The 12,474-nt window shown below is 35.4% G+C and overlaps 1 protein-coding gene across 1 annotated transcript in view; it reads right to left on the bottom strand.

The window, feature by feature from the left end:
- Nucleotides 1–604: 604 nt before the first annotated feature.
- Nucleotides 605–12,474, bottom strand: part of CDK13 (cyclin dependent kinase 13) — a 142,781-nt gene continuing 130,911 nt past the window's right edge. The window contains 3 exon segments of the mRNA XM_036010810.1: nucleotides 605–4,273; nucleotides 4,865–5,312; nucleotides 11,480–11,685. Coding sequence (XP_035866703.1) covers nucleotides 3,421–4,273; nucleotides 4,865–5,312; nucleotides 11,480–11,685 — 1,507 coding nt within the window. The 3' untranslated portion in view covers nucleotides 605–3,420.

Here is a 12,474-nt window from a genome sequence, read left to right as displayed (position 1 = left end):
TGGGTGTCTGCATGCAGCTTCATGCTCAAGTGTATTTCATAAACAAACTTGCTATCTCATTTCCACTATGCATGCTGTCTCTCACCTGATTTCATTTCTCCCTAGTGAGACAAGAACCCAGGAGGGGAAGCCCCCTAACTCAGGTCTTCTCAGTAACAGCAAAAATAGCAGAATTTTAACTCTGAATTATCAGTAAGATTAGTTTCAAGGCATTGAACCCATTTACCTTCCAATTTTCTCAAGAAATCTTGGTATGTCCTACAAATTGGCCTACTGGAAACTAGATAGATGCAACAAAAATTTTCATAATTTAGTTTCCAGTAGTTCTCTTTCCAGAACCTTTCTTTTTCAAGTATGACTTTAAAATTTTATAAAGACATTCACATTTTCAAGCAGCAAATACCACTAGCCCTTCCAGACACTTTTTAAATCTTGTTCATTGTCACCGTACTAGAAGTATGACTTAATGCCTTTCATGTTTATTGATGTTATTCTAAGTTGTTAGCATAATACCTAGCACTTGGTAGGCAAAAAATATGTATTTGCTAACAGAATGAAATTCTGAATCACAGCTAATACATTACCTTAATTCACACTCCATGAACATTTTAATCAATGAACCCCTTAGAGTCTTTTTGAAATTACAAGAGTAACTGCAACTCTCCAACACATGATGGATTCAAGATGGGAAACTTAATGAGTTGCATGCAGAAAACCTTGCTTGTGTTAGGAAATACACATAGGAATTTCACATGTGAAACAAATATTTTCCTTTCCTAAGTCAATCTTTTCTGTTTTCATCATCTTATTTACAATCTGACCAGTTTATTTCCAAAAAACAAGCAATATTTTATGTTCCTTAGATTTCACTCAAGAATACCCAGCGGTTACTGCAATTTTTATAACCTACAGAAATAGCAATTTCCCAAACCTCCTCTTATTAGTCCAAATTCACAAAAATATTAAATGTTATAGAACACATTAATATTTTTACTACCACATTTCATCAATTTTAAGACATTCTTTCACATAGTAACATGTCTGAATTTGGGAAGTATCTTTATATTGATGCATCTTACTTACAATTCTGTTGTGGTTTAATTGCCTATATTATTTCTAAGTGGTGCATAAAATATTATTGGTATATCTCTCAATCAATACTGTCTTAGGGTAATATTAAAAGTTGCAGTTCAAATTTTCAGTTTCAAGCAATAATTTCCCTATCCTCCCAGCCACTCTTGCAACATAAATACATAGCTGAAATGTTTCATTAGAAAAACTATCCAAACACAGTTCAATTTTATATAAAATATTTAATTTTTAAAACACAGGCTATTCATGTCACATAAATATCTTCAATTTTATGTTAGCTACTATGGTCAGAATTAACAAGTGTGACTATTAAGAATAACTTAGATACTGTCACTTATAGGAAGATCTAAAGGTCTAAGAGTCACCATATTGAAATTTCAGATACTTGAATACTGTAGCTATTTTGCAAAAATTCAAAATATTTCTTCACTTCCTGAAAATGCAGTTTCATTATAAGTTGTTAATACTTAACATCCAAATAAAAGCAAAATAACTTTTTCTTTCGTTCACTTCTCCCCAACAAAAAAAAATCCAATAAAAAATAAAATGGTTAACTGACATCATTTTTAGCTATAAAATGGTAAATTTTAAAGTATTCTTACTGTCACCATGTACTATTTTAAACGAAGTCTCACAAGTAAGACAGGGGGTACAGGGTTTAAAGACTGACTTTAGAACTGGAACAATTTCCATTCTGTAACTGTTGTTTCAACTTAAGATTCCAATAAAAAAGTAAGTTATCAGGAGAGAACGGTTAAAACAAAATGGTTAATCAGCATAACTCATTTCCAGAGTCTATTTTTCCATTTAGTAACATCGAAACACTGGTTATTTAACTTTGGTTCCTTTCTATAATTATCTGTGTGTGTGAGTGTGCACAAAAAGTTATACTTGATACCATCACAGTTTAAATAAGAATCTGTCCATCATTCTTTGTTGCTTTTAATTTAAAAAAAGTGTTGAAATGAACTAAAGTTGCTTTAAGTCTGGCAAAAGTCCTAATAAACCTCACAGAAGTAGAGAGGAGGGGAAGATAAGAGGTTTTCCTTCACTTTTTCTTTGCTGTAGTAAATTCAATCTAGGCAATGTTTCCAGTTAACAAGCTATTTTTTTCATAAAATGGCAATTGTATTAACTTAAAATATGGTGTTTGCCTCACCTCCCCCCATGAACATTAACAGATATTCAAATTCTATTATTATGCCTTGCTTCTATGCTACTAAGCCCTCCCATTATCCATGGCAAATGGAAACAAAAACATACGGCAAGCCTAAAAGAAAACTGTACTCTGAAATACTCGTTAAGCTATTACTTTCAATCATTTAAATGACAAAACTTTTTAGAACTTAATCAGAAGTAACAAAGTAGTGATTGCAGTTCTACTCCCTTTCTTTACTCTAAGAGAAGATGGTAGTGGAAGGTAACAGCCCAAAGAGAGGCAAAAAAGGAGGAAGTGTGGTAAGCAGAGAGAATGGATCTAACAGGACTTGAATAGGCAGACCCCAAACACTCAAGAGCTAGCTCCCTTCCTCTTCAATACAAACATATTGATTCCCTTTAGAAGACAAATGGGTATAAAGGTTAAGTACTTTTTCAGACCTTAAGCTTACCTGTTAAGGCACTTACTTACCCTCCCCAACCCACCCATATTTTTCATATAAAACCCATTATTTCATTTGAATGCATTTTGCTAGGTTATGATAATCTGCAAAATAAAACAAAAATAACATTGACCATTTCTTTTATAAAACTGTTGCATCAAGAGAAAGGTTATATTTTATTTTCTGAAATGAGCACAAAGTACACCTTTCACAATAACACTGAAAGCAGGTGCAAAGACTGACAGTGACCTTTGACTAAAGGTAGCTTTGTAAAAAGAAAAATACCAAGTAAATCAGTGCCCTTTCTGATTGTTGTAAAACTGGAGAAGGGAGGGGTTGGTTGTTTGTTACATAAAAGTTGGTCCAAACGTACAAAAAAAAAAAAAAAGCACAAATGTGCATAGTTCAAAACTGCAAGAGGGCCATAAAAGCTTTTATGTCCCTAATATTAGCATCCACTTAAAACTGCAAGAATACAAAATAAAATCGTTAGCTAGAATTTGTGAAGATGTACAATCAACAGATCTAGTTTTTAGAACAGCATGAATTTAAGCAGGGGTTTTTTTTTTTTGGTCTTTTTTAAAACTATTGTATGCAAGACCCTTTTCACATAAAAATAAAGCTGTTGTTGAATTATTATTATTCAAGTCTCTTGGATTGCTGCCTTAAATTGCAGCTAGAAAAGTCTTTCCAGATAAAAATGATGTGCCTGAGGAAAAACTGATACTCAGTATGGTAGCCCTCTGCCTCGACCTCTGCCAGCTGATGTGCTAATGTGTCCCCTGTATCCTTGTGAATATCCAGGTCCTTGGGCAGGAGAAGTCCAGGTCTGTCCATGCATGAGGCTGGGGCCACCTGGGTTTTCCTGTAAGGTACCACCATAGTTATAGTTGTGCATCTTTCCTGGCAAAGCATGAGTACTCTCTGGCCCTGTAGAAGGGTCACTGCTGTTTGCCAGGACTGCAATGGGGCCATGGCTATATTCAAATCTATGGTCCTTGTCTCCACTAAATAACATGGGACCAGTATTGAGGTAAATGTCTCCATATCCAGCTACTGAACTGGGAAATGACTCAGGAAAGGCAGAAGGCTGAGGTGGACCACCAGAATGAGATGAAGTAGTACTGTAGTTATCCAAAGACTGAATATCTGAGTTTCCAATGAAGCTATGTCGTTCCAATGGTGGAGCAGAGCTACCTCCTAGACCATCATTACTAACATAAGGAGCGGAAGAGAAAGAAGAGTGTCCAAAATTGTCCTTGTAGTCTGAAGTGGATGCATAAGTATCTCCTGTCTGGTAATCAATACCACCTTCTCTTTTAGGATCATCTTGGGGCTGATGCTGAGCTAGTAGCTGCAACAGGGCTGCTTTCACTCCAGCATGAGGGTCAGTTAATGAAGAGCTAGTAGTGGGTACGTGCTGGTTTTCTGTCCGATAATCCAGATCTTCTTCAGTGACTGGTGGTGGTTCAGGTGGTTCAGGAGGTCGTTGATCAGGAGGCAGAATACGAGGCCGGTCTGCTTCTGGTGTGAGTTCTAATATCCTCATGTCTTGGTGCTGGATGAGATCATCTTGCCCTAAGTGGAAAAAAAAAGGCAAAAAAAAAAAAAAAAAAGTAGTATTTACTGTGGAAAACTAAATGTTCAAAATAGTTAATGTTTCCTGTGGGTGGTCCTAAAGAGCATTAGAAGTTCCATCTCTGCCCATACTACCCCCCAAAAAAAAGAAAAGGAAAAAAATTAAATAAAAAGGAAAAGGGTATATAAGTACTAATATTGCCTGCTACTATTTAAGTCTATGGTGACTGAAAAATCTCTTATATACCTATTTATTGCTTGAAGAACAAAAGCTACTATATATGCAAAATTTCTGCCTTGGTCAATCATCCTGTTGTAGTTGGAGTAAAAGGCTGCTTCTTAACCATAGGTTTACATGAGAAAAATCTATATATAACTAATAATGAGTTATATTGCACATGGTTAATTTGCTAAAGAATCAATTCCTAGAAGTAAACAGACAAAAAAAAAAAAAACTAACCTAAGCCCTGAGAAGTGTCAGCTATCTCTTAGCAATGCCACTAAATAACACACATTATAGATAATAACTGCCAACAAGAAAACCGTGTGAATGCAGCTACATGAGTGGTCTGCTACTTGCATACTTACCTGATGATACTGGAGTGCTAGGTTCTGGAGGTGGCCTGAGCTGTAATGATGCTTCGTGTCCTGCTCCATTTTCTCTTTCTTCTAAAAGCACGTCTTTCTGCTTTGACTGCTGAGCCTTTATTAACTGAGTCAATAGAACTGCAAATGCACTCTGCACAGCCGCCTGGGCAGCATCAGTTTCCACTTTAGGCTGGAGGCTCTGAGAAGGCTGAATTCCTCCCAATGGTTTCGAAGACTCCTGTTGTGGTGTTGATGGATCTGTCTGTTTTTCACCTGTTGCCAAAATTCCAGCAGGGAGGTTTATTTTACTTAGCTGCTGATGAGTCTCAAAGTTTACCTTAATGTTCAACACTTGGACAAAATCAGCCATATTAACATTTGTTTTAGATTGTAGCAGGTTTAATAGAATTGCCAATTCACTGTGGTTTAACTGCTGTCCAGGGCCTGTTTTTACTCAAGACAAAGTTTATATTAATTATATTAATATAATTAGTATTATAATTATATTAATTAGAATTGCCATAATCTACAGCTCCCCCACCCACAAAATGGCTCTGTATGACCATACGAAAGTGAATATTTGTAGGACAGTGTTTAAGAAACACTGTGAAAAGGGAATCTCGGTCTAGTTTAATTTCATATACATTTAAGATTTAGCTGCATATAAATTACAACAAAAAAAGAACTGTGGTCTGTGTTGAATAAATTATCTTAGGGGTAAATACTTCAAAAGGAAAATCAAGACTCTCACACTATAAATATAACCAGGAAATATCACCTGTGAATGGTAACTAGATAATGATGATGATAGCTACAGTGTCAGGTACTTTATAGGCATTTTATGTCCTTTATTACTCACAACAACAATATAAGGCATGCTCTATTATTAGCCCAATTTTTTAATGAAGAAGAAACTGACATCCAGAAATAGTAAATAACTTGCCTAAGGTCACAAACTCTGTAAGTGGCAGAATTAAGATTTGAACCCAGTATTCTCAACTACTGCTTATCTAAAATAATGCTTATTATCTAAGAACCTAACCTTATATTTATAGATAATTCAAATTAGGATGTTGTAGACTCTTCAATAAAGTGTACTTTATTCAAATTACTTTTTTAAAATTTTAAGTTACTTTAAGTAACTTAATTTTAAGTTAGTTTTGGGTAAAGATATTAACTCATCACCAGCAAAACAAATTCAGGTTTGTGCAAGGTTATTTGAGTCATGTACAGGGGCAGACAAAAGTAGGTTTATAGTTGTGATTATGCAGAGTTTATTCATGTATTATTTATTCATTAATTATTGTATTTATTATTATTAACCTACTTTTGCCCATCCCTGTATAACATAGCTCAAATGTATATAAATATGTTAGGTGATAATACAGACTCTGATAAACAATTTCCATAACTACATAGAAATGAAACTCCAAAACAATGAAAAACTTATAATACTGTCTCTTTATACACTCTATAGATTTTGAGATTCCTTTTATTATGATTTTTAGACTAATTCATAACAATCTTTTGCAAGTTATTCTCGTGACCTGCAGCATTAATAAGGAACAAAGTCTGATTACTATACCTCATGGGCCAGTTTTCCTGTTTTCCCTTTCATTTCTCTATTAACAGAAGCAGTCTCTGTGTGAGCTCGGAGAAGTAATCTTTAACTATGGTATCTCCCTCTACAAAAATGGCATTTCCTTATTTCAAGACATTTACTGATTAATAAAGAAAATAAAGCAAAGAGAATACATTCCTATTTAAAAAAAAACATACAGAATTCTCACTTAATAGTTAAAAAAAAATTGGTCTGGCCAGGTAGCTCAGTTGGTTCGAGCATCATCCCAATATGCCAAGGTTATGGGTTCGATCCTCAGTCAGGGCACATATAAGAATCAACCAACGACTGCATAAATAAATGGACCAACAAACTGGTATCTCTCTCTCTAAAAATCAATAAAAATAAAAGAAAAACAAAATAAAAAGAAACCTCTTCACCATTAATAGGGCTGTTAATATGTAGATAAGAAACAACAACAAAATGAGCCCACAAAAGGCAATTCATTTTTTACCAGCTAAAATAGAGTGAAATAACTAGCCTCTATGCCACTAGGTTTGATAGTGGAATAAGGACAACAGTTTCATGAATAGGAATAGAAATAAAGACCTGATAGTCTTATTATGGAATATGACAACTGTCACCTGAGACAACTGACCACTATTCACACTTATTAAAGCCATTTCAGATCGTTCCAGTAGTAGGTGTAAAAAACGTGTAACCTATATACAAATTAAGAAAACTTCCTGTTGATTCTATTTTGCCTTTCTCCTTATTTTACCCATTTTTTAACATGAAAAGAAATAATACTGAACTTGATGTACACAGACTTCATGGTGTGTGCAATAGATGTGTTTTCCAAATCTTTGTATACCGAATATATTTTCATGTACAAGGGGAAATCACTATTTTGAGAAATTCTGAAGAATGCTTCTCTAGAACAAATAGCAATTGCTTCTGGCTTTTAAAGTAACACGTATCAACACTTTAATGTAGTCTGACCAAGGTCAAGTACGAGCTTGTAGATTACATGGGATAAGTATTAAAGAACAAATCAATATTTACCTATCTCTTAATAAGTACTAGGGTACTTTTAAGACACACACACAGGCATACCCTGGAAATAGTGCTGGTTTGGCTGCACACAAAGTATTGCAATAAAGCAAGTCAACATCCATTTTTTGGTTTCCCAGTGCATACATAAGTTATGTTTACTATCAGGTATGCAATAGCATTATGTCTAAAAATATAATATATATACCTTTTTTTTTAGTAAAAAAAAGGTATATATAATAAAAAATGCTTTAATAAAAATGCTTTGTTGCTAAAAAATGCTAACCATCATATAAGCCTTCAGCCAGTCAGTAACCTTTTCACTGATGGAGTGTCTTGCCTTGATGTGGATGGCTGCTGACTGATCAGGGTGTTGGCTGCTAAAGATTGGAGTGGCTGTGGCAATTTCTTAAAGTAAGACAACAATGAAGTTTGCCACATCAACTGACTCTTCCTTTCACAAACATTTCTTCTGTAGCATGATATGCTATTTGATAGCACTTTACCAAAGTAGAACTTCTTTCAAAATTGGTGTCAAACCTCTCAAACCCTGAAACTGCTTTATCAACTATTTATATGAAATATTCTCAAATCTTTGTTGTCATTTCAACAGTCTTCACAGCATCTTCATCAGAAGTAGATTCTAGCTCAGAAAACCATTTTCTTTTCTCTTCCATAAGAAACAACTCTCATCTGTTGAAGTTTTATCATGAGATTGTAGCAATTCAGTCACATCTTCAGGGTCCACTTCTGCTTCTAGTTCTCTTGCTCTAACACATCTTACTTCCTCCCCTGAAGTCTTGAATCCTCAGAGTCATCCATTTCGGTTGGCATCATCTTCTTCCAAATGCCTGTTAATGCTGATATTTCAATATCTTTCCACAAATCATGAATGTTCTTAATGACACATAGACTGGTGAATCCTTTGCAGAAGGTTTTCAGTTTACTTAACCCAAATCCATCATATGACTCTCTATGGCAGTTATACCCTCACTAAATATATTTTTTACAAAATAGTAAGACTTCAAAGTTGAAATTACTACTTGATCCATGAGCTGTACATGGATGTTGTGTTAACAGGCATGAAAACAACATTAATCTCATTGTACATCTCCTTCAAAGGTCTTGGGTGATGACCAGGTGCACTGACAAAAAGCAGTAATATTCTAAAGAGAATGTCTTCTGCTGAGCAGGAGGCCTCAGTAGCAGGCTTATGATACTCAATGAACTATGTTGTAAACAGCTGTGCTGTTGTCCAGGCATTGTTGTCCTATTTATAAAGCACAGGCAGTGTAGATTTAGTGTAATTATTAAGAACTCTAGGATTTTAGGAATGGTAAATGGCATTGGCTTCAACTTCAAGTCACCAACAGCACTGGCCCCTAACAACACAGTCAGTCTGTCCTTTGAAGTCAGCCTAGACCTTGACTTCTGTCTAGCTATCAAACTCCTAGATGGCATCTGCTGTTTTACCTACACTGAAAATCTGTTGTTTATTGTAGTTGTTTAGTGTGATACCTTCATTAATTAGCTATATTTTCTGATAGCTTGCTGCAGCTTTTACATCAGTACTTGCTGCTTTGCTCTGTGCTTTTATATTATGAAGGTGGCTTCTCTCCTTAAATCTCATGAAGCAATCTCTGCTAGCTTCAAATACTTCTTGTGCAGATTTCTTACCTCTCTTAGCCATCACAGAACTGAGAGTTAGGGCCTTGCTTTGGATTAGGCTGCAGCTTTGGAGAATGTTGTAGTTGGTTTGATCTTCTATCCAGACCACTAAAACTTACTGTATATTAATAAGGCTATTCTGCCTTCTTAATCTTGTTTTTACTATAGTACTTTTAATTTCCTTAAAGAACTTTTTCTTTGCATTCACTACTTGCCTAACTGGCACAAGAGGCCCAGCTTTCCACCTATCATTGCATCCAAGATGCCTGCCTTACTAAACACTAAACTTAATCATTTCTAGCTTTTGATTTAAAATGAGATGTGTCTCTTCCTTTTATTTGAACACTTAGAGGCCATTATGAGGTTGTTAATTGACCTAATTTCAATATTGTTGTGCCTCAGGGAATAAGGAGGCCCACAAACAGGAAGAGAGATGGGGGAAAGTTAATGGAGCAATCATACATTTATCAATTAAGTACAAGGTCTTATATGGGCACTGTGGTGGCATCCCAAAACAATTACAATAGTAACATCAAAGATCATTGATCACAATACATATAATAATGATGAAAAGCTTGAAATATTTTTAGAATTACCAAAATGTGATACAGAGACACGAAGTGAGCAAATGCTGTTGGAAAGATAGCACCAATATACTTGCTCAATGTAGGGTTGCCACAAACTTTGATTTTGTGAAAATTGCAATTATCTGTGAAGTGCAATAAGGCATAACATAATAAAACAAAGTATGCCTGGCCCTGACTGGTTAGCTCAGTTGGTTGTGCATCAACCCGCAAAGCACAAGGTTGCCAGTTTGATTCCCAATCAGGACACATGCTTGGGTTGTGGGCCTGGTCCCATTTGGGCACATGTGAGAGGCAACTGATCAATGTTTCTCTCTCATTCTTGTTTCCCTGTCTTTCTCCCTCCTTTCCACTCTCTCTAGAAATAAACAAAAGTTTTTAAAAAAGAAAACAAAGTATGCCTGTATTTATGTCATATCTGCCTCTGCCTTCATAAGAAAATTAAACTAAAGATAAATGCTTTCTGTTTTTTTGAGGCCAAGTGAGGGAGTGGATTCCATTTTTTAAAGATAACACTGAAGAGATTCAATCTTATACAACTTTTGAGACTCTATAATATAATGGGAAATTTATTAAGAGTAATCTGCAGACTTGCAGATGCTGCTGCCCTGTCAACCCCACAGTGTTTTCAACATCACTGTCAACCAACAGCCCTTGGGCCTTGTCTCCTTCGAGTTCTTTGCAGACAAAGTTCGAAAGACAGCAGAAAACTTTCATGCTCTGAGCAATGGGGAGCAAGGACTTGGTTATAAAAGTTCCTGCTTTCACATAATTATTTCAGGGTTCATATACCAAGGTGGTGACTTCAAGGCCATAATGGCCCAGGTGGAAAATCCATCTATGGAGAGAAATTTGATGATGAGAAATTTTATCCTGAAGCATATGGGTTTAGGCATCTCGTTTCATGGCAAATGCTGAACCCAACACAATGCTACCAGGTTTTTCATTTGCACTACAAACTGAGTGGTTGGACGGCAAACATGTGATCTTTGGCCAGGTGAAGACGGCATGAATGTTGTGGTAGCCATGGAGAGCATTTTTGGGTGCAGGAATGGCAAGATCAACAAGAAAATCACCACTGCTGCCTGTGGACAACTCTCATAAATTTAACTTGTGTTTCATCTTAACAACCTGACCATTCCTTCTGTAGCTCAGGAGAGCACCCTTTTACCCCAGTCTGCTTGGAATGTTCTGTAATTATGATCTTCTCACCAGAATTCACTGGGTTCCGTATTTTCCTTACCCCTTCCAAGTCTAGCTGGATTGCAGAATTAAGTTTATGATAATGAAAGAAAAATTAAATTACTGTAAAAAAAGTAATGAGGATATTATAGAGTATGAAAGAGGTTCTATTACAATTTTTGGCTATTTTCCTGTTTTTTTTTTTCCATCTTACATCTTAAGCATTAACAGACATTAAATGCTGACCCCCAGTGAGAACAGTGTTCGTAAAAGACCTACTGACTCCTGCACTAGGAGAAAAAAAGGAAGTAGAGCAATCTGAGTAAAGACTAGTCACATGTAATTTGAAGCCTTTTTATAAGTTAATCTTACCTTGAGATTCCTTAACATCGTGGTGCCACTATCTGTGACACATCTGTACTGGCACAAGCAAATAACAATGAACTGTCAAGTTCAGTAAATAAACCTTAATGTTCAAATTTTAACCTCAAATGCTTCAACACTACAGCAATATAATCAAGAGTAGCCAAAAAACAACTTAAAGAAAACCAACCCATGAAAGCATTACTGACCAGGTGCTACATTTGAGTTGCCCTGAGATTTCAATTGTGAAGTTGGCAGCACACCCTGGGGTGTATTGGTTCTGCTGTCATCTAAGCCCAGAGACAAGTCCTTTCTGGGGGCTTTAATTGTGGAAACATCATCAGTCATGCCCATCTGCTTCTGTCTTCTTCGCTTTTTACTCCATAACTCATGACAGTCTTGCCATAAAGGAAGGCTAGAAAAAAAAAGAATAAAACTGTTCATCAGTGGCATTTCTTAACAACAAAAAGCTAAATACAAACAAGGCTGCCACTCCCCCCGCCTGAAAGTTGTTGAAGACTTCACACATAGGCTTAATAAATTCTTCCAATAAAAACTGACCTTGATGCCCCACCTCCTTCCAAACGTCACCTTTATAAGTAGACTATTTTTTATGGTTTCTGAATAATCAATAAATAATCATTTATTAAAACTATAATGAAGAATAATAAATGGTCATAAAAGTAGGTTACAGTTATCCTTGGTGCAATCTTTCAAAGCCAGTTCTATCACAGCACATAATATATTGAATATGACATGAAGACAAAAGGCAAAAGAGATGCCATTTGCAGAAATTAGATGCAAGGTTTAAAAAGTACTAAAGGGTAGGACATAACATTTCTTAAAAATTTTCTAGTAAAAACTTTTATCTTTTTAATGCTCTCATATTTGCTTCTGTAAGCAAATGCTCTAGAATTAAACTAATGCTAGAGGTGTTTTAATAATGGGTAATCCAGGCTCTTTACTCATCAACAAAGAGTTCGGAACAACTAGCAACTATCAAACTTACCCTCAATTCTGAAACAATTCTACCTGAATGTAATTTCATAAGCTTGATAACAATGCAGAATAACTTTTGCTTAAAGAAAGACATAAATAATTGATTTATAAATATCTTCTTCTTACCCTAATAATCCAATGGGAAGTTACCATGATATCTACTTAAATGTGAGAAAATTAAGGCTTGGAAAGGTTAATAAACTTG

Source organism: Phyllostomus discolor, chromosome 10 (genome assembly GCF_004126475.2).
Source record: "Phyllostomus discolor isolate MPI-MPIP mPhyDis1 chromosome 10, mPhyDis1.pri.v3, whole genome shotgun sequence".
NCBI classification, from domain to species: domain Eukaryota; kingdom Metazoa; phylum Chordata; class Mammalia; order Chiroptera; family Phyllostomidae; genus Phyllostomus; species Phyllostomus discolor.
This window is presented reverse-complemented; position numbering and strand designations above follow the sequence as displayed.